Here is a 21,809-nt window from a genome sequence, read left to right on the forward strand (position 1 = left end):
CCAGGTGGGTACTACACTAGTCAGGGGGATCGCTTCTTAAATTGTATAAATGTCTACCTGTACCTGCTGTAAACCTGAAATTACTACAAAATAATAGTGAACAGTGAATGTCAACTGTTTTAAAAGAGGGTGGGGGAGAGGACAATGAAGAGGAATACGAGGTTCAAATTTCCAGATATAAAACAAATAAGTCATGGGGCTGTAATGTATAGTATAGGGAATATGGTCAATAATATTGTGATAGTGTGGTACAGTGTCAGATGGTTGCTGAAATTATCATAGTGATCACTTCTTTAGGTATATAAATGTTGAGTAACTATGGTGTGCACCTGAAACTAATATATTTTGTTAGCTTTATTTTAATAAAACTCTTTTAAAATTTTAATATTGTTACATAATCTTTTTAATAAAAAAGGGGGAAGCTAATGAAAATAAAACTGCCCAAAGAATACAACCTTCCAAATTTATTACAGTGAAGATGCGTTGCTGTCTAACTAAAATACAAAAAGCATCCATGAAAATAGTCACAAATGTCTTAGTAAGCTTAGAAGTTGGTCACAGAAGATGATGAGAAGAGGCCCAATCTCATCAGGAAGAATATGTTGCAGGATACATGGCTTCAGTAGATAGGGCCACCACTCATCCTGATCAGAGATAGAGATAACCAGAAGTTACTAGGTATTGAAAGAGCAGTACATAACTACTGCTAAATGTTCTGGCTTCAAAGCAGCAGCCATGCATTTAAATTTTTAAAGATCTATTTATTTAAAGAACAGAAAAGTTAACCAGAGAAGGAAATTAAAGAGCTGAGATACAAGTCCTTATTGTCTGGTTCAGGAATATGTGACTTGAAAAACAGACCTGGCCATAGAACCCAGTACATAGAAGGTAATCAATAAATGTTTGTTGAATCAAATTGTGCAGTTATCAAGAACATCTGGAAGATTCCAGTAAGGCAGCTACTTCCTGAAAGGGCTTTCCTTAAACCAAGATTTCCAAAAATATCCTGTAAGATGGCTCCTACTACTCCCATTGAAAAAGAAAAACAGAAAAGGAAAAAAGAAGCCTGTGAGCAAATAAATTTTGGAAATTCTATATAAGATACCCTTCTCTAGGAAATGTACATATCACATTATCATATTAAAGGCACTGGTAAGTCCTAGTTAAATTTTTTTTTACCTTATCCTCAAAGTTCCTAAACTTTTATAACTATGGGACCCATATTTCTAGGGACACCTATGGAAGTGGTGTCCAAGGAACATATTTTGGGAAATATTTCACTCAACTGTCATGTACATAATAAAGCATTTTCTGGTCTTAACTTACTTTCTCCAGCATCTTTTCTACTAGAATCTTCTTCTTCTTTTTTTAAGATTTTATCGGGGAATTGGGGAAGGAGAACAGACAAGTTGCTGTCCTTTTATTCTTCAGTCTAGTTGTGGAGGACGTTGCTTCACTGGCCCATGTTTGTATTATCATTGCGTTCTTCCTGGCTGAGACAGTTGGTCACCAGCCATTGGACGGCTGCTCATGGTGGCTCACGGCAGCTCACAAAACACATGCCAGCTGCTGGCCAGCCCCACTACAGCCTATGCCATCGCCGGCCACTTACGGCAGCCTAGCTCCAGGTAGAGCTGTTGTTCACCATCTTTGCTGTAGAGGGTGCGGCGTCACTGGCCTTCATATGTGGGATCCGAACCGGGGCCCTGCTGCTCAGAGCTGGTGTCCAAAGCCAACTCCTAACCAACGGGCCACTTGGCCAGCCCTGGAACCTTCTTATTATAAATTAATACTCGTAAACTTTCTTGAGTCTGAGTAGCAATAACCTCTTTACCCAAGGCCTGACCAAGTCTAGATAAACCACACATCAAAATTCCAGACACAAAGGCTAGACAATCAAACCCTGATATTGACAGAGGAAAGAGCAATCTTCAAGGGGTACTCGAAGCATCAATCAACCTACCTCTCTGGCTATCAGTGACTACTGAAAATCCCCAAGCACATTCTCTCATACATAAATCCTTAATATCTATTCCAAACTCACCACTCACTGGAAAAAATCTGTATCATGACTGCAGTGCTGGTTACATGAACATACAAATGTGGTAAAATGCACAGAACTATATGCATACAGGGTACCAGTATCAATTTCCTGATTTTGATACTGTACTATAATTATATAAGATTTAACAACTGAAGAAACTGGGTGAAGGCATACCAGACTTCTCTGGTCTATCTTTGCAACTTCCTGTGAATCTATAATCATTTCAAAAATAAAAAGTTTAAAAAAAATATTAAAAGAGAGTATCGTATGAATTTTAAAAATTGACCACCACCTGAGATCACCCAAAAAAACTAATTACAGGTGGGCAGCAGCTGCAGGGGAGGGGAAGGAAAGATGGTTAAAGGCATCATTGGCAAAGGGAAGTGCACAGACAGTTAAAGTGCAAGGATGGGCAGCTGGTCTCACTGCCCCGTCCCACATCCAGGCTAATAACTAACACAGTATGCTCACTTTGTGATAGTTCACTAAATTGTACATTTTTGATGTGTCATACCTCTAATAAAAGCTTTAAATTATTACAAACACGTTGTAAAAACATTCATAAGAAAGAAAAACAAACTTACCTCAACATAATTTTTTTAAATTGCATAGTATTCCATTATTTGGGTTTCCCTTAAATATTTAAGCAAGCTCTTATTCAAAGACATTTAGGTTCTTTTCAAGCTTTAAATATTATAAACACTGTGATGAATGTCCTTGGTATTCTCCTCCCTGGGCATTTGTCTCATTTGCTTATGATAAATTACTGGAAATGGAATTCCTAGGTCAAAGTTTACGCACATAAACTTTAAAAAAATCGTGTTATGTGCTGTCAAATAATCTTCTGAAAATAATGTTCTAATCTGCCCTTGTTCCTCTACATTCTTGCTAGTACTGGTTATTGTCAAGCTTTCTAGTTGTTTATAGATTGATTAAGAAAAGGAAGAAAGGGAGAAAAATACCTTATTGTTTTTATTTTTCAGTATTCATGAATTCAGACATGTATTCATGCTTTTATAAGTCATATGTATATTCTTTTTTGAATTGTCTAGTCAAGTACTTTGCCCATTTTTGCACTTAAGTGCTTTGTGAAAATTGCATCTTAGAGTTATGCACATCTTATTTACAAGTTAAATTTTTTCCCCCCGTTTTTCATTTTTCAATACAGTTCACAGTGTTTTCTGCCTTATGTAGTTTTAAAATTAAGTAGTCTTATCTATCAGTATTTGTTTTCACTGTTAGGCTTAGAAGTCCTTTTCATCCCAAGTTCATCAACCTTAATCCATATTTTCACCTAGTACTTCCATGGCTTCACTTTGTAATTTTTTTTTGTAAATCATCATGATTTGGCTGAATGATATTAATATCAACTTCCTGAAACCTTTTCTGATTCCTTCTATGCAGCAGATCTGCTAAACAGCCATGAGAACATGACTTCTTTGGTTCCTTGCTAACATATGTACGGCATTTAAGAACACAGATTCATTCAAAGTTGGGCAAAGCTGTGGAATTATGCATGTTGTTCCTCTAGGCATTTACATACAGAGAAAGCTTGCTGGAGTGTGGGCCTCTGAATTAATAGCAGCCTCTATTAATACTGCAACTCTACCCTGCCATGAACATATATATTTCTAAGAAGGGCTTTATGCATAATTATTCTTAAAAGATGGCCGGTTTGCTAGCTCTACAAAATGTTAGTTTTGGGGGGTGCAGAAGGGAGTGGTTATGATACAATTCTCTGGCCAGGTGGAAAGCCCTACAACATACTCACTTGATCACATGCCATTTCCAGTTTTCTGAATCACAAGAATAAAAAACAAAACACCATAAAAATTGTACCTAGATTTCTCAACATACATGCCATTTTCCTTGTACCATATCACTTCTAACGCACTTCTCAGTAATTTCTGTCCTAATGAAATAGTATTCTTAGTCTTTATTTGTGTGTTAACAAAGTAGTAGCTGTTGACTATCCTTCTTTCATGAGCAATTAGACTAAAAAGCCAGGCCCGCTCCCCCCACTGAGGATCCTGTTTTAGAGACCTTGATTGATTTTGACAAGTGGCCCTGTGGTCAGTTATCCGGCCACTTGTTTCTTTCTCTTTCTGCATTTTATTTTTTTTAGATTTGGGGGAGACACTACATTGCCATTAAGCTTTTGTCTTTTTTTTTTTAAGATTTTTATTGGGGAATTGGGGGGATGGGAACAGTGCTGGGGAATTGGGGGAAGGGGAACAGACAAGTTGCTGTCTTTTGTTCTTCAGTCTAGTTGTGGAGGACGTTGCTTCACTGGCCCAAGTTGGCACCATCATTGCGCTCTTCTCTGGGGAGGCAGATCAGTCGCTGGCTTCTGGATGGCCGCTCACTGCGGCTGCTGGCCGCTCACGCTGGCTGCTGGCCACACACGGTAGCCCATGGCAATCCACTGCCACAGGGACTGCAGCCCACGCCGTCGCCGGCGACTCATGGCAGCCCAGCTCCAGGTTGAGCTGTTGTTCAGCATCTTAGCTGTGGAGGGCAGTGTCACTGGCCCTCATATGTGGGATCCGAACCGGGGCCCTCTGGCATCCCAAGCGAGTTCTTAACCATCGCGCCACTCGGCCGGCCCTCTTTCTGCATTTTAAAACCCGCTTTTATATATTTGAATGTGTGATGCATATGGAATTTATGTTGCTGTAAGTAGCTCATGAAACATTTCCAAGATAGAATGTGGTGACCAATGGGAGGAGTAAGAGGCAAGAAGCAAAAATCGTGAGGACATCAGTAGCCTTCCTCGTACGACTAATGAGACTATCAAGACATGGAACGTTTTTGAGTCTCAACTGCTATCTTGCTTATGACACAACTGTCTGACTTTTTTAGTTGCATCACACTAGTTCTGAAATGTAAATTACCAGATAATTCCTTCAATTCTCAGATCTTCATCTCCTACATTCATAATGCTATTTTAAATGACTGAGGTCTGCCTAAATATCCACATAAATATCCACATATCCACATAACATGAAGGTTATTACTGAAAAATCATGTTTTACTTGTTTGGCACTTGATTATTATCCTAGTGTATTAATAGTCTAACAGAAAAAAACATTCCACTATTACATGAATAATTAACAATACAATGGTGAATTCTCCTTTATTCCATCCCCCAAATTTAACTTACCCTATCATAGAGCTCAATGATTAAGTGATAAGCAGCTTCATCACTTCCAAATTGAAAATCTACAATTCTATCCACACCAAGCTGTTTTGCACTGACTAATCTCCGACTCTTCAAATGTTTTCGGCACTAGCAAGAAACAGAAGAAAAAGGCATTTAAATGGTAAAAGCGAATTCCTAATCATTTCATACTGGTTTATATATAAGTTTCTTCTTTTTATTACCATCAGGAATAATATTTTAGAAGTAGTAGATAAAATGGTATGGTCATAAAAGCTTACAGATAATCAGAGGAAAAATACTTTGTTTCAGACAACTCTGTTAACTCTGAAGCAGTATTTTACCTTCAATTCTAAGTAGACAAGGATAGACCTATCGAGGAATTTACTTTGTTGCTTTATACCACTGCTAATCACTTGTTCTTGACCTGATGAGATGACCTCACTCAAAGTGGTAATCTTTTTTCATTACATCTGTTTCTACTACAATCTTTTAAGTATCCTAAATTTCCTTTCATGTGCTTGTGTTCAAAATTGATTAACGGTTTCCACTAATCTTCCATTTCAAATACAAATTCTGAACCATGAGCTTATTGGTATTCTATAAATTAGTCCTCTCCAAGCTTTTGATCAACTTAACTCAAATCCAAATGTAATAACTCCTGTTCTTTATTGAATCCCATTCCTCATATCCCTAATCATAAAGTTCTTGTTCTGATTAGCAATTAAGATAAAATTAGCATGTTAAACCTGAATACAAATTACTTGGTAAGTACTTTTTGTTTTAGATTAGTTGTACCATCCTTTAATACAAATATTTAAGTATGACATGGAACAGAAACAGACTACTCTGTAGCCCCTGAAAGATATCTTACAATTGTTTCCAATTTTTGAATTTGACAGACCCCTTAGTGAAGAACAGTAAGAATGCTTTCTTTACTTCAACTCAAATTTAACACAAATTTTGTAAAAGTTAATCTAAAACCACCTTAAAAAAAAGAAATATACAATCATTCTTAAAATTAATGCCAACTCTTTCATAACTAAGAACAGTTCTTCTCCAGACCTGATAGTTCAAATTGACTAAAATTCTCATTTTATGTACTTACATATTCAGGCAGATATAAAGACTTTCCAAGCTTCATAGAATAAAAAATCTCTACCTCCTAATTCAATAGTTCTGATTTAAGGTAACCAGTATGGATTTTATTTAAACAGTGACCTACATATAGGGCTATCTTTAAATCCCCAGGGGAAAATCACAGCCAAGCCTTCCAGAGTCCCCCAGTAATCTTTTTATTCAGGAAAAGTAAAGCTAAAATAAAAATAAAAGCACCCGTGATAGGCACAGAAGTCTGCACCATGGAATGGTGAGAAAAGGAAGATAATTTATCATCGGTAATGGGATGGACATATAATGCGTATGAAAGCTTGTTTTTTTATTTCCCTATTAGCAGTTTGGTGAAAACTACCTTCTGTCAGTGCCACAAAGCTATAGTTAGCATCCTCAGATGTGAGAACTAGAAACAAACACTGTGATTTACCTTATATTGGATATGACTGTTGGTGCCTTACAACAGTAACAGCTCTTTTATTTATAAAGTGCTTAACACTGTCTGCTCCACTGGACAGAATATTTCTACCTGTTTGGATTGACATGTACACCTAATTCATAAAATTCTAAGTTTTTTAGGAGTGTTTGATTTTCTATTGGTGTAGCCTAATTAGGAGATGTTTACACAATCCCAGTATCATCTATTGGGTTGTTGGAAAAGTCATGACACATTTTTGCAATTAAAAACAGAAAAAATACGTCATGACTTTTTAGACAACCCACTATCTTATTGCCTGTTACATGATCTGTAAAACTGAAATAATATTTGTTCTTCATATCCACTGAGTTTTTAAACAACTTAAAATATGCATTACCCATCTACTTTGAAAAGTGTTATGAAAATATAAAGTGTCATTAATTACTATTAAGAACAATCCCCAAAAGAACCCTTCTGGGTTATTATTAAGTAAATAAAACCTTTAAGAATCTGATAATTTTGTGACAGCCCTTGTGATTTGGGAAGCACTTACCTAACTTGTAATCCAAAACAGATTCTAAGTTGCTGGGGATAAGGCTCTTCTCTGTAAAGCCTCTAATGAAATAACACAATGCCAAAACAAATATATTTCTGAAGGAAAGTGAGGAGGAGAGGAAGAAGGAAATTAATACATATGGATTCCTAATATGTGTCAGGCATTGTGTTAGGTGCTTTACATGTTACTTCAATTAATCCTCACCAATAACTCCATGAGGGAGATATTAGCCACATTTTACATTTAAAGAAACTAAGTTTCAAGAGGTTAAATAACTTTTCCAGGTTATAAAATTATTTTGTGCCAAAACTATTAATTCAAAGTTCAGTATATCTGACTCTAACATCTTTCCTCTGTGCCACATGAACTTCCAGTACATCTGTTAAATGTCAATAAGCAAATGGGTAACATGTCCACAAACACAGATTCTCACTTTTAATAGCAAAAACAAAAGCAAAGATTGAGGTAAAAAGATACAATGATTGGTAACATACTAATGTCGTTGAGCATTCCAAGAAAATACAGATTGGTAGCTCAAAAGTGAGCTGCAGAAGCTAAGATTAGGAAAAAGGGTTGGGGGGTTAGGGAGATCATAGAAAGCCAAGGAAGCTAGGATATAGGATATTCAGAAATTAGGGGATCGTAAAATGTTGAGATAATTAATGAAAATGATGCTTTAGAAAAATTAAGGTTAATCTAATACAGAATTGTTTTAATAGTGAGAAGTTGACTACAGTTAAGGGGCTATAAGATTGAACGTTATAAAAGCCTGAACTAGAATACTGACTATGGGAACAGAAAGATTTAGAGCACAATAGGGTGTGAAAGGTAATAGGGAGAAGTCAATAAACATCTACTTTATTCATCTCGGTATCTATCAACTACTCTATGATAATTTCTCTACATTATTTAAAACAGTGAAGGAAAACCAAACAGTTTAAAACTTCAGTTGTGAGTGACCAATCGTAGGGCCTTAAAATTTAGTTTCAAGTATAACTTAATATTTACCTTCATGGCAAAACTAGACGGCATCATATTCTTAGGCCACTCAAATTCTGTCGTGTGAATTCGTATGCCAGATTCAAGTAAAAGTGTAGCTTTAAAGTCTGGTCTGTAGAAGAAAAAAGTCAATTTTTTCTTTAAGGCATTTGCCAAGCTAACCCAGTGAAACAGACTAAGTGCAGGTAAAAAGAAACTGATCATCTAATATTTAATTACCAAAGATAAAACAAGCTGTAAAATGCTCTTACTTTTGAAGACGAATAAGATATGTCTTATTATCCACATCATAAACATTGTTTACTCTCATTCCTAGCAAGCTGCAAAGAGAAAGGAAACATGTAACAAATCATATTACTATTTGAAACATAAAACTTCACACAATTTAAATCTGTCGGTGAAAGCAGAGCCTGCGAAAGGGGATTTTCCGACACTTAAGAAATGGAGTGAGCCAGGGAGCAGAGTCTGAAGGCCATGGGGCATTCAGCCCAAAACTTAAGTGTAACTAAGAACAAAAGTAGTTTATCAGCTCTGGGAAGACCATACAATACCTAGCGACTTTGAAATGACCCAATGTTTTTTAGAAAATACAATCTAATCCACTTAATTTATTACAAAAGAAAAAAAAAAGGTAAACAAGGCCATGGGAAATAAGACAACGTGCACACAACTAAGTAATAAAAAAGCGGACTAGAATCCCGATCTCAGGCCAAATCTGTTACGTCCAGCTAAAACGGCGATGCACCCTTTCTTTGGGGCGAGGGAGACTGTCAAAGTAACCAGGCCTCCTGTCTGGAAATCTCTAGAAGAGCAAATGACTATTCTGGCGTCTTGGCGTCCACCTGGCAACTCGCGTTTTACTAAACGTCTGCGGCCAAACCAGGCGACTCAGGCCGAGAAAGCGCGAGTCCCGCCACAGCCGGACCGTAGACCTGGCGAGACCAGGAGCCCCGCAAGAGCAGGGGGGTGGGGCACGCAGCCGCTGGGATCCCCCAGGTATCCGGCGGGCCACGGAACGATGTCACGCGATCGCCCACCCAGGCCTAGCCAGGTCCACAGAAGAATGGCACAGGTGAGAGTATAGGGAAACATCGGGCTGGTCTTATTTTAGACCGTGGAGCCTGGGCCTCTGTCTCCTGCATTCCCCGCATGAGCTTGGTCACCTGTGGTACAGTACCTGGCATTCAGCTCCGAGAGTACGGCGCGGATGTCAATGGTGCTAAACCGGGTCTTCATGGCGAGATTTGAGTGTCGCTACCGCAGTTTTCACCACGGACTGCCTGACTCTATGCCGAGAGGCTTCTGCGCAGGCGCACTTGGTGGAAAATCTACGGCTGCGCACAAGACCCAATATTCCTTGGAGCGAACGTGTTTCCGTCACTTTCCGGAAGAATTTGGTTGTTAAATCGCCGTCAGCTCGTTTTTCGTAGTACCGAAACAATTCGAAATAGATCCAAACTATTCTCTTGAAACTGTATTCCTTCCTGGAAAGCTTACGGACTAGTGCGGTTACCTTGCTCTCTTGCATTTCGGACTCACGCCGGCCTCCCTAGTGACCCCTGCTGGTCGTAACAATTTTCGAGGAACGAACCTTGAAGATTTACCCAGATGGGCCGTAGGGTCCTGCGTTTAAGAGCAAAGATCCCCTTCCATTCGGTTACTACCACGTGTAGAATTTTGAAAGGTAAGAAGCGGAACTGTATCACTCACCCTGTAATTATCCTCAACAATCAAGGCGAACTAGTCTCCAAAAAGGAGTTCCTATTTTGATGGGTCTTGCTCTACGAAGGAGCGTTCTGTCGAGTATTGTGGGATTCTCGATCTTGGTATCTTCTTGGCTCACCGCAGTACCTGGGAAGCAACAGGGGCTCTGTAAACGCTTGGCAGTCTGAATATTCAAGTGTTTCTCTAGATAATGAAGTAAGACAAAAATAAAAATAAGACAAGATTGTCCCACCATGAGGGATTCATAGCGAAGGGAAAGAACGTGCAAGAATGTAAATAGGGCACCTTTTGTCAAAACTCAAAAGTGAGGGAGTCTCGCTATGTTGCCCAGGCTGGAGTGCAGTGGCTATTCACAGGCGCGATCCCACTACTGATCAGCACGGGAGCTTTGACCTGCTCCGTTTCCGACCTGGGCCGGTTCACCCCTCCTTAGGCAACCTGGTGGACCCCCGCTCCCGGGGGGTCACCATATTGATGCCGAACTTAGTGCGGACACCCGATCGGCATAGCGCACTACAGCCCAGAACTCCTGGACTCAAGCGATCCTCCAGCCTCAGCCTCCCGAGTAGCTAGGACTACAGGCGCGCGCCACCGCGCCCAGCAACAAAGCCGAACATGGGAGGATTGTCGAGCCTACGTGCTGGAAGTGGTAGCAACGAATATTCCCACTAGCAGACGCAGCTCTAAGTAGAAAGGGCACGGTTGTCACTTCAGAAGAAACTGAGAATTGTAGACGCTAAGGGGGCTGCTAATAACACATATGGCACACTAACTCACGTGGAATAGCTCAAAATATGAAATAAACCATTTGGAGGTTTTAGTAAAGACTGGGGGCCAAGATGACTGTAGTCCAAATTGTAAAAGTGAGAGATCTAACATAAACAACATTAAAGTTTTTATATTGGCTCTGAAGGTATTCCCAAAAGCATGCCTACATATTTTGCATAAAGGCAACCCATGTAGAAACACCACATCTGAAAGGGACAACACTCAGGTGCTACTTTAAAAACAAAAACTGAAGTTCTTTATAGCAAAAACTCCCACTTTAGAGCCCTAGACCGATAAGCTAGGATCAGGATGCTAATTTAAATTATACATGGGACAGTCAACCCATTGACTAACTCATACATTGCTTCTGCTTTGTCAAGGAAAATGGGCATCAGAAGAAAAATGCAAGAAAATATATAAGAGAAAGAGGTAGATCAAGACAAGTGTAAAAATAACAAGGGAACTTAATCATTTACTACTGAATTATATCATTTCTAATTTTTTATTTCAACATGGTATTCCTTATGAAGCTAAGAATTGATCAACTTAAATAATAGTGGGATGATTAAAATATGGGCTATCTACATACGTTTTATCTTTTTTTAATTTTTCAATTGGAGTTAACATTCAATATTATTTTATATTAGTTTCAGGTGTACAGCATAGTGGTTAGACATTTATATAATTTACACAGTGATTCCCCCGATTAGTCTAGTACCCACCCCGCACTAAACATAGTTATTACAATATTATTCACTAAGTTCCCTGTGCTATACTTGACATCCCTGTGACTGTTTTGTAACTACCAATTTGTACTTCTTAGTCCCTTCATCTTTTTCATCCAGGCCCCCAAATCCCCCCTCTCATCTGGCAACCATTAATTTGTTCTCTGTATCTATGAGTTTGTTTCTGTTTTCTTTGTTCTTTTATTTTGATTTTTTAGATTCCATATACAACTGAAATCATATGGTATTTGTCTTCCTCTCTCTGACTTACTTCACTTAGCATAAGGTCCACCCATGTTGTCACAAATGGTAAGATTTCATTCTTTTTTATGGTGGAGTAATATTCCATTGTACATATGTACCACTTCTTTATCAAATCATCTATTGATTGGCATTTAGGTTGCTTCCATATCTTGGCTATTGTAAATGATGCTGAAATGAACATAGCAATGCATATATCTTTTTAAATTAGTGTTTTGGATTTCTTTGGATAAATGCCCAAGGGTGGAATTGCTGGGTCAGTTCTATTTTTAATTTTTTGAGGGACCTCCATACTGTTTTCCATATTGGCTGCACCAATTTGCAGTCCCACTAACAGTGCACAAGGGCCCCATTTTCTCCACATCTTCACCAATACTTATTGTTTGTTGATTTATTGATAACAGCCATTCTGACAGGTGTGAGGCCATAACTCGTGGTTTTAATTTGCATTTCTCTGATGATTAGTGATGTTGAGCATCTTTTCATATGCCTATTAGCCATCTGTACAAGGTCTGACAATTAAGTTCGCGAACTCATCCTAGAAAAAGTGCTACATACCTCATTGCTGACTATCACTATAGTCACCTTCGAAGAACTCCCCTTGGAAAGCTATGCACTGATGCCAGTACCTAGTCCATCCTTCAAAGCAATTTTGGAATTCTTTTTCTGGAATGGCCATGAGAACTGTGATTATATTACCCTTGATGTCCTGAATCTCATCAAAATGTCTTCCTTTCAATATTTACTTTATCTTCAGGTAAAGAAAAAAGTCATTGGGGACCAGATCAGGAGAGTAAGGAGGGTGTTCCAATACAGTTATTTGTTTACTGGCTAGAAACTCCCTCACAGACAGTGCCGTGTGAGCTGGTGCATTGTGATGCTAGAGCCATGAATTGTTGGCGAAATGTTCAGGTCATTTTTGTCTAACTTTTTCACGCAGCCTTTTCAGCACTTCCAAATAGTAAAGTTGGTTAACTGTTTGTCCAGTTGTTACAAATTCATAATGAATAATTCTTCTGATATCAAAAAAGGTTAGCAACATCGTTTTGCCTCTTGATTTGGACTGATGGAACTTTTTTGGTTGTGTAGAATTGGCTGGCTTCCATTGTGCACTTTGATGCTTGGTTTCAGGGTTGTATTGGTACACCCATATTTCATCACCAGTGATAACACAGCCCAAAACATCGTCTTGCCTCTCCAAAAGGTCTGGGAAAACTTCAACTGTCCTCTGCTTTTGTTCATTAGTGAACTACTTCAGGACCATTTTTGCACACACCTTTCTCATTCTAAGATTTTCAGTTAAGATTTTCTTAACTGTTTCTCTATCGATGTTTATGTGGTCTGCTATGCTTCTCACAGTCAGCCAATGATTTCGACGCCCAGTTCGATGAATTTTTTATTGTTTTCATCAGTTCTGCTCATTGCTAGCCACCCTGACTTCTCTTTATCCGTGATGTGTCCTCTCCCCTCAGAAAAACATTTAATCCATTTGTACACTGCTGCTTTCTTCATGGCATTATCCCCATAAACTTGGACTAACATGTCCCTGATTTCACTTCCACTCTTGCAAAGTTTAACAAAAAATTTAATGTTTCTTTGTTGCTCTAATTCAAGCTCAGACATTTTCACGATGGCACACAAAAACACAGAACAACAATAAAAATTGCCACTCCAAGACACTGCCACTCATTAACACGAACACAGCTGTGAGACACTAATATACCAAGGTAATAAAACCTTACTGAGCTGTTTGTACAGTGCTGCCAATGTAAGCACATGGTGGCAAGTTCGTGATCTTAATTGTCAGACCTCATAGCAATGTGTTTTTCTCCATCTCTGTTAATAAAGACCACAGGAAGCAGTTTGCTTTTAGCTGGCAAGGTTAGCAGTACACTTTCACTGTTCTACTTCAGGGGTATCAACTCTCCAGCTCTATATCATGATTAGTTTCACAGGGGTCTTGATCAGCTTTCCCTTCTATAAGCTATCACATTGGTCCATACACTGATGACATCATGCTAATTGGACCTAGTGAACAAGAAGTAGCAATTACTCTAGACTTATTGGTAAGACATGGTGTGTCCCAGGAAGGAAATAATCTGACAAAAATTCGGAGACCTACTTCAGTGAAATTTCTAGGGGTCCAGTGGTGTGGGATATGTCAAGATATCCCTTTTAATGTGAAAGATACATTATTGCATCTGGCCCTCTTACAACCAAAACAGAGGTACAACGCTGAGTAGGCTGCTTTGAATTTTGGAGACAACATATTCCTCACTTGGGTGTGCAACTCCAGCCCATTTACCAAGGGACCCAAAAAGCTGCTAGTTTTGAGTGGGATCCAGATCAAGAGAAGGCTCTGCAACTAGTCCAGGCTGCCATGCAAGCTGCTCTGCCACTTAGGCCACATGGCCCAGCAGAACCAGTGGTGCTTGAAGTGCCAGTGGCACATAGGGATGCTGTTTGGAGACTTCGGCAGGTCACTACGGGTGAATCACAGTGCAGGCCCTGAGCATTTTGGAGAGCAAAGCCCTGCCAACCTCTGTAAATAACTACTCTTTATTTTAAGAAACAGCTTTGGTTTGCTGCTGGGCCTTGGTAGAGACTGAATACTTAACCACAGGCCACCAAGTTACCATGAGACCTGAGCTGCCCATCATGAACTGGGTGTTATTATTATCTAACCCACTAAGCCACAAAGTCGGGGATGCACAGCAGCACTCCATTATCAAATGGAAGAAGTGGTATATATGAGATTGGACTCAAGTAGGCCCTGAAGGACAAATAAGTATCATGGAGAAGTGGCCCAAATGCCCATGCTCCCCACTCCTTCTCTGTCTTAGCCTGCAACTATGGCCTCATGGGAGTTCCCTATAATAAGCTGACAGAAAGAGAAGACTTGGGCCTGATGTATACATGGTTCTGTGAGATATGTGAGCGTTACTTGGAAGTGGACAGCTGCAGCACTACTGCTCCTTTCTGGGACATCCCTGAAAGACAACGGTGAAGGGAAATTCTAGTGGGCAGAACTTCAAGAGTGCACCTGCTTGTTCATTTAGATAGGAAGGAGAAACCACCAGCCAATCGATTATACACCAATTCATGGGCTGTGGCCAATGGTTTGTCTGGGTGGCCAGGGACTTGGAAGGAACATGATTTCAAAATTGGTGATAATGAAGTCTGGGGGAGAGGTATATGGATAGACCTCTCTGAATGGATGAAAAGCATGAAGATATTTCTGTCCCATGTGAATGCTCACCAAAGGGTGACCTCAGCAGAGGAGGATTTTAATAATCAAGTGTTTAGGATGACCAACCTGTTCTGTGGATACCAGTCAGCTTCCTTCCTTAGTCCCTCTATTAATGGGCTCATAGACAAAGTGGCCATAGTAGCAGGGTTGGAGGTTATGCATGGGTTCAGCAACATGAATTTATACTCTCCAAGGCAGACCTGGCTGCAGCCAGTGCTCAGTTTTAGATATGGCACCATTCCCTGAGAGTGATCAGCTAGCTACCTGGTGGCAGGTTGATTACATTGGACCACTTTCACCATGGAAGGGACAGGATTCTTACTGGAATAGACATTTACTCTGGATACGGATTGCTTTCCCTGCCCAAACTACTATCCATAGACTGAAAGCCTTTCCCATCATTATAGTGTTCCACACAGCATTGCTTCTGATCAAGAAGCTCACTTCACAACATATGAAGTGCATCAAAGAGCCCAGGCTCATGGAATCCACTGGCTTTACCATTTTCCCCACCATCCTAAAGCAGCTGGCATTACAGAACGGTGAAATAGCCTTTAGAAGACTCAGTTACAACACCAGCTAGGTGGCAATACTTTGCAGGGCTGAAGCAAAGTTCTCCAGGAGGCTATATGTGCTCCAAAGAGGTGTCCAATATATGGTGCTATTTCTCCCATAGCCAATATTAATGAGTCCAGGAATCAAGGGGGTAGAAATGGGAGTGGCACCACTTACTATTTATTATCCCCAGTGACTCAACTAGCAAGAATTTTGCTTCCTGTCCCTCGCAGTCTTATAATCTGCTGGCTAGAGGTCTCAGTTCTAAAGGAAGGAATGTTTCGACCAGGAGACACAATAATAATTCAGTTGAACTGGAAGTTTGGACTGCTGCCTAGTCACTTGGGCTCCTTTATGACTGTGAATCAACAGGCAAAGAAGGGAGTTCCTATGCTGGCTGGGGTGATTGGTCCTGACTACCACGGACAAATTTGACTGCTACTCCACAGGGCAGGTAAGGAAGAGCATGTCTGGAATATAGTATATCTCTTAGGGCATCTCATAGCATTACCATGCCCTGCAATTAAAGTCAACGCAAAACGACAACAACCCAATCCAGACAGGAATACTAACGGCTCAGACCCTTCAGGAATGAAGGTTTGGTTAACTCCACCAGTTAAAGAACCTTGACCAGTTGAGGTGATTGCTGAAGGCAAAAGGAATAGGGAATGGGTAGTGGAAGAAGGTGGTTATAAGTAATAGCTACAACTACGTGACCAATTATAGAAGCAAGGACTGTAATTGAGTATTCTTTATTTTATTGTGAATATATTTGTGTGTATTTGTGTGTATATTTTGATATGAACATACAAGTAAATATGTTTTCTTTTATCATCTTATCATGTAACATAAGATGTAATGACTTTCCATCATAGTATTTAAGTATTGATTGTTTTATGTCATGTTATGGGATATCATCCAAGGACTTTGCATCCTCTTCTGGGGGAGGGGAGGCAGGGTTAGTGCATTTTTGGTTGTACACAGGATAGTTGTATCATGTTAGGCAGAAGTATGACCTTGTTATTGTCCTTATTTGGAAATGAAGTATGGCTTAAGAAGATGCCTATGGGAGTCTAATTGACATGGGGTGGACTTGTGATGGTTAATTTTATGTGTCAACTTGGCTGGGTCACAGTGTCTAGATATTTGGTCAAACATTATTTTTTATTGTTTGTTATTTATTTGTATAGTGAACTAAACACTTTAGTTTGTTTTCTGAACTAATATTTTCCAATTTTTTTATTGTGGTAAAATACACATGGAAAACTTACTATCTTAACTATTTTAAGTGTATTCTTCAGTGGTATTAAATACATTTATAATATTGTACAACCATTACCACCATCCATCTCCATGGCTCTTTTCATCTTGTAAACCTGAAACTCTATACCCATTAAACAATAACTCCAATTCCCCCAGATTCTGACAACCTCCAATCCACTGTCTATCTCTATGATTTTTACTATTCTAAGTATCTCATATACAGTGTTTGTGGAATCACACCATGTTTGTCTTTTTGTGATGGGTTTATTTCACTTAGCATCATGTCCTCAAGGCTCATCCATGCTGTAGCATATGTTAGAATTCCCTTCCTTTTTAAGTCTGAAATTATTCCATTGTATGTGTATACCACATTTTGCTTATCCATTCATCCATCAATGGACACTTGAGTTGCTTCCACATTTTAGCAATTGTGAATAATGCTGCTATGAACATGGGTGTACAGATATCTCTTGAAGACGCTGCTTTAAATTATTTTAGGTGTATACCTACAAGTGGAATTGTTGGATCATATGGTAATTCTATTTTTTTAACTTTTTGAAGAAACACCATACTGTTTTCTACATGGCTATACCACTTTATATTTCCACCAAAAATGCACAAGTGTTCCAATTTTGCTACACCCTCACCAGCACTTCTTATTTTATATATATATATGCCATCTGTATATATATATATATATATATGTATATATATATATATACATATATATATATACACACACAATATATATAGCCATATATATTAGGCTGTGAAGTGATATCTTGTAGTTTTAGTTTCCATTTCCCTAATGATCAATGAAGTTGAGCAGCTCTTTGTGTGCTTATTGGACATTTGAACATCTTCTTTGGAGAAATGTCTATTTGAGATCTTTGAAGCAAAAATTTCTAATTTCCCCCATATATGCAGTTGCTTTGAATGGCCTAGTATTTAATTTCTGGCTCGCAAAAGTGGAAAAAGAAAAAAAATAAGAGAGAAAAATAAAGGGGGCCGGGGGAGGGTGCCAGTCCCTTTAATCCCCTGGAAGTTACTTCAGCTGGAAGGGACAGGGGCTCCCAACAATGGTGGGAGGTGCAACAACAATGACCATCTGCCTCTTTGTCTGCAGCTCTGTGACCAGAAGCAGCAATTTGGGAAACAGAGTCCTTTGTGCCCAGTCTGGCTCCTGAAAGCTATGTACAAACTGCTTCAGGAACACATATACATCTACCTGCCACAGAGCTACAAGTTGGGGATGGGTAGCTGCTACTGTGCTGAGAGTTGAAATGAAGAGAAATCAACTGCAATTTACCATCTAGTCATTTCCCTGGAAGTTGCAAGCCTTTGAAAGACTCCAGAATTGCAAAATAGTTACATCAAACAGAGTCTTCCAGTGTAATTGTTGTCTAAGCGGGGAGACAGATTCCTCGTGCTTTCTACTCTACCATCTTCCCAAGACCCTCTCCTTCTGAACTAATTTTAAGCCTTTATTGTTTGTGGCTTCTGAAGTCTCTGTTCCATCAGATTAATGTGGTCCACTAATGGTTTGACATGTTTCCTTAAATGGTAGAACCAAGCAAGCAAGCAAGCAACCAACCAACCAACCAACCAGACAAACAAAAGAACTCTCCCTCACTTGCAGATTGGGCATGTTGGAGCTCTTCGTCAACAATAGCATGGCAGTTTATAATTCTGCATTAGCTTTCACTTTCTTCTTGCTCGTACTCCAAAGGCCAGCCAGAGGTGAGAACTTAGGGTCTTCTCTGGTCTTTTCTGAGCATTCGCTCTGCCCTATGCATGTGTGTGAGTTTCTAGATTCTCTGGAATATGACAGAGCTTTTCATAGCCTTTATTCTCCCAAGTAGCTCCTTCTCGGGGAGTCCTTTCTTCCCTGCGTTTTTGGCCTATTTCTTGACTCAACTGTTCTCTCTTGCCCCAGATGGCAGCAGCTGATACATTTACGTTTAAGTGCTTTCAACAAATGGTGCTCATGAAGCCTCCCCATTCCTGGAAAAGCCCCTATGCAATCAGAACAAAGGAAGTCAGTCAGTCTTGAGCGGATTCCTTAGGGAGCTACCACACAGGTGAAAACACACAACTACAGTTCTTTGAGAATTATGTCTGTACTGCCCCTTCTGCTACCAGCATCTTGCATCTGGAGTGGAGCTGCTGTCTTCAAGGCCACTGTGGAACTGAGGAGTGGGGAATGGTGACCGGGAAAATTAAAATGCCACAGAGCTCTGGTACTGAAATTATGCAGTTTTTTTCTTCATTAAACATTCCCCTGGTGGTTGTAAGTTTTTTATTAGAATCTAGAATTCTGAAAAAATTTATTCTAACAGTTTTTGCCAGCTTTTGATAGCTTATTTGTTGCTTCTGAGAGGGACAGAGCCTAGGAGTTCTCTATTCCACCATAGTGCCGTCTGCCAGATTTTTACAAGGTTTGTTTATTCATGCATTTATTTATTCAATAGTCATAAGTTGAGCCCCAGGCGTTGTTTTATATTGGATATTTTAGTCTCCTATAAGCTCAGCATTAGGCAAATAACACTCTTTGACTTTATCAACAGAAGTTTGGAATCTAAAATGAGAGATGAGATATTCCAGTCCTATGCTTAGATGATAAACCAGAGGTAGAGTACTGTGTTCTATACTGGGGATCATACTTCCCAAGAAAGACACATAAACTGGACAAACAGAAAGGCGAAATGAGATTGAAACCATGTAATGTGAGAAATGGCTGAGGTGCTGATGGGAGGGAATGATGTTAAATTTGTCATTTGTAACCCCAAGGGTTAAAGCTAGTACTAATGAGAGGAGGTATCAGGGAAGTGGATCAAGTTTTAATACAGAGAAAATCTCCCTATCAGTCAAGACTGTTCAAAGAAGGAATAGCTATTTGGGGATACAAACACAGGTGGTGAAATCGTAAAGAAGAAGAAGATAATGTCAGAAAGTCAAAATAGTGGTTATGTTGAAAAGGGAAGGTTATTTGGGGATGGGCTTCCAGGATGCCAGCAAGTTCTGTTTCTAGATACCAGTTATATAGTAGTTCACTTTATAAATTACTTAAACTTTACACTACATGTGTGTCTTTCAAATGTATCACACATCTAACAAAAGTAAAAAACAAAACAAAATGTTAAAGGATATGTATGGTGGGGGATTAGAAATGGCCACAAATTCTTAAACGCCCAAAGGATAGGCTCTATTCCCCTCCCGCCTTTGAATCCAGACTAGCCTGTGACTGCTGTGACTAATACAGTACAGCAGACAGAAGTGATGCTGTAATGTTTCTTGCTCTAGCCTTTAAGAGGACTGGGAGCTTCCAACTTCATCTCTTGAAGCCCGAGTCACTATGTAAGAAGTCTCACAACCAGCCACAGAGAGGACTTGAGACTGCGTGGAGGCTGAGATGGGCCTTATTGAACGCAGTTTTACAGCCACGTCTGTCAAGGAACCAGGCACGTGAATCAAGTCATCTTGGACCCTCCAGCTTAGACAAGCCATCAGCTGCAGACCACCAAGGGACCACAGTCAATATCACCTGAAGCAGAATTGTCCAGCAAAGCTTTGCCCAAATTCCTGACCCTTAAAATACCGGGGGTGACAAAAAAATGTATACACACAACTTGTATTCATCTTTTGTTATTGGTATATATTGAGCATTACAATTTTAACACAGTTTTTTCCCTATCTTAAAATGTGTATACATTTTTTGGCACCCTCTGTATAATGTAATGGTCATATTTCAAACCTCTAAGTTTTGGTGTAGTTTGTTATACACTGTCTTAGTTCCTTCAGGCTGCTATAACAATAAATACCACAGATCAGGTGGCTTAAACAATAAACGTGTATTTCTCACCATCTGGAGACTGAGAAGTCCAAGATCAATGGGCCTGCAGGTTTGGTGTCTGGTTCATAAAACGCTGTCGTCTTGGTGTGTCCTCACGTGGTAGAAGGGGCAAAGGAGCTCTCTGGGATGTCTAATCCCATTCATGAGGACTCCACCTTCATGACCTCACCACCTCCCAAAGGCACCACCTCCAAACACCATCACAGTGGGGAATAGGTTGGGAAACACAAACATTCATTCTAGAGTATATGTAATAGATAACCCGAACAATAGGCAAATTTAAGCAAAAAAATTGAGAAAGAATGCAAGGGTTCTAATATTAATAGTAAACAAAGTAGAGTTAAGAACAAAAAGCATTGTTTTGTAGAGACAGAATATTATTTTTAAATCAGTGATGTATGTACTTAAAAGATAAAAGAGTTGTAAACATTAATGTGAATATTTATATACTCTTAGGACGGGTGAGACCCTTCAAAGAAAACCACCAAAAGCAAAAACCATAAAAAGATAACACTGAGATTTGAATACATAAAACTTTAAAGTTTCTGCATGTCAAAAATATTCTACCATTAACATGATTAAAAGCTTAAAAATTATGGTTAACTTCATGATATACTGAACTTCTTTCATGGATGTTGTAGAAAATTGTAAAGTATAACGAAGTATTGAGTGGGTGGTTGAAATAGAAATTCTCTAATGATATTGAGTAAATGCCAAACAAAGTACATTTGTGACAATGGCCTTCTGAAAACCATGCTTTACCCCAGGAGAGAGTTTTTGTTATTGGAGATTTTAGGCATTCAGGCAAGCTAAAGAAATAAATATACTTTGCAGGGCATCATGACAACCCTTAATCACACCATACATGGCATACGTGGCTCATTTTTAAATGATTGTTGCTTCTCCTTCCCCAGTAGACCAGAAGTTCTACAAAGGCAATGACTTGTCTATATTATTCCTGCTTATCTAGTATCAACATGGGATCTGGTAAATATTTGGCACATAAACATTTTTTAAATAAATAGATGGATAGATAAATGGGTGGGCAGGTGAATGGATAGATGAATTGTTAAAATATGGTTTAAACACACACACACACACACACACACACACACACAC

The 21,809-nt window shown here is 39.3% G+C and overlaps 1 protein-coding gene across 4 annotated transcripts in view; it reads right to left on the bottom strand.

Moving 5' to 3' along the window:
* Positions 1–9,598, bottom strand: part of NEMF (nuclear export mediator factor) — a 51,580-nt gene extending 41,982 nt beyond the window's left edge. For all 4 annotated transcript variants that reach the window (XM_019662371.1, XM_019662369.1, XM_019662370.1 and 1 more), the window contains exons 1-4: positions 9,468–9,598; positions 8,542–8,610; positions 8,300–8,402; positions 5,208–5,333 (exon numbers count right to left, since the gene is read on the bottom strand). In XM_019662371.1, the coding sequence (XP_019517916.1) occupies positions 5,208–5,333; positions 8,300–8,402; positions 8,542–8,610; positions 9,468–9,526 (357 nt within the window). In that variant the 5' untranslated portion in view covers positions 9,527–9,598. The remainder of the gene's footprint in view (positions 1–5,207; positions 5,334–8,299; positions 8,403–8,541; positions 8,611–9,467) is intronic.
* Positions 9,599–21,809: the final 12,211 nt, after the last annotated feature.

Source organism: Hipposideros armiger, unplaced genomic scaffold (assembly GCF_001890085.2).
Source record: "Hipposideros armiger isolate ML-2016 unplaced genomic scaffold, ASM189008v1 scaffold_373, whole genome shotgun sequence".
NCBI lineage: Eukaryota > Metazoa > Chordata > Mammalia > Chiroptera > Hipposideridae > Hipposideros > Hipposideros armiger.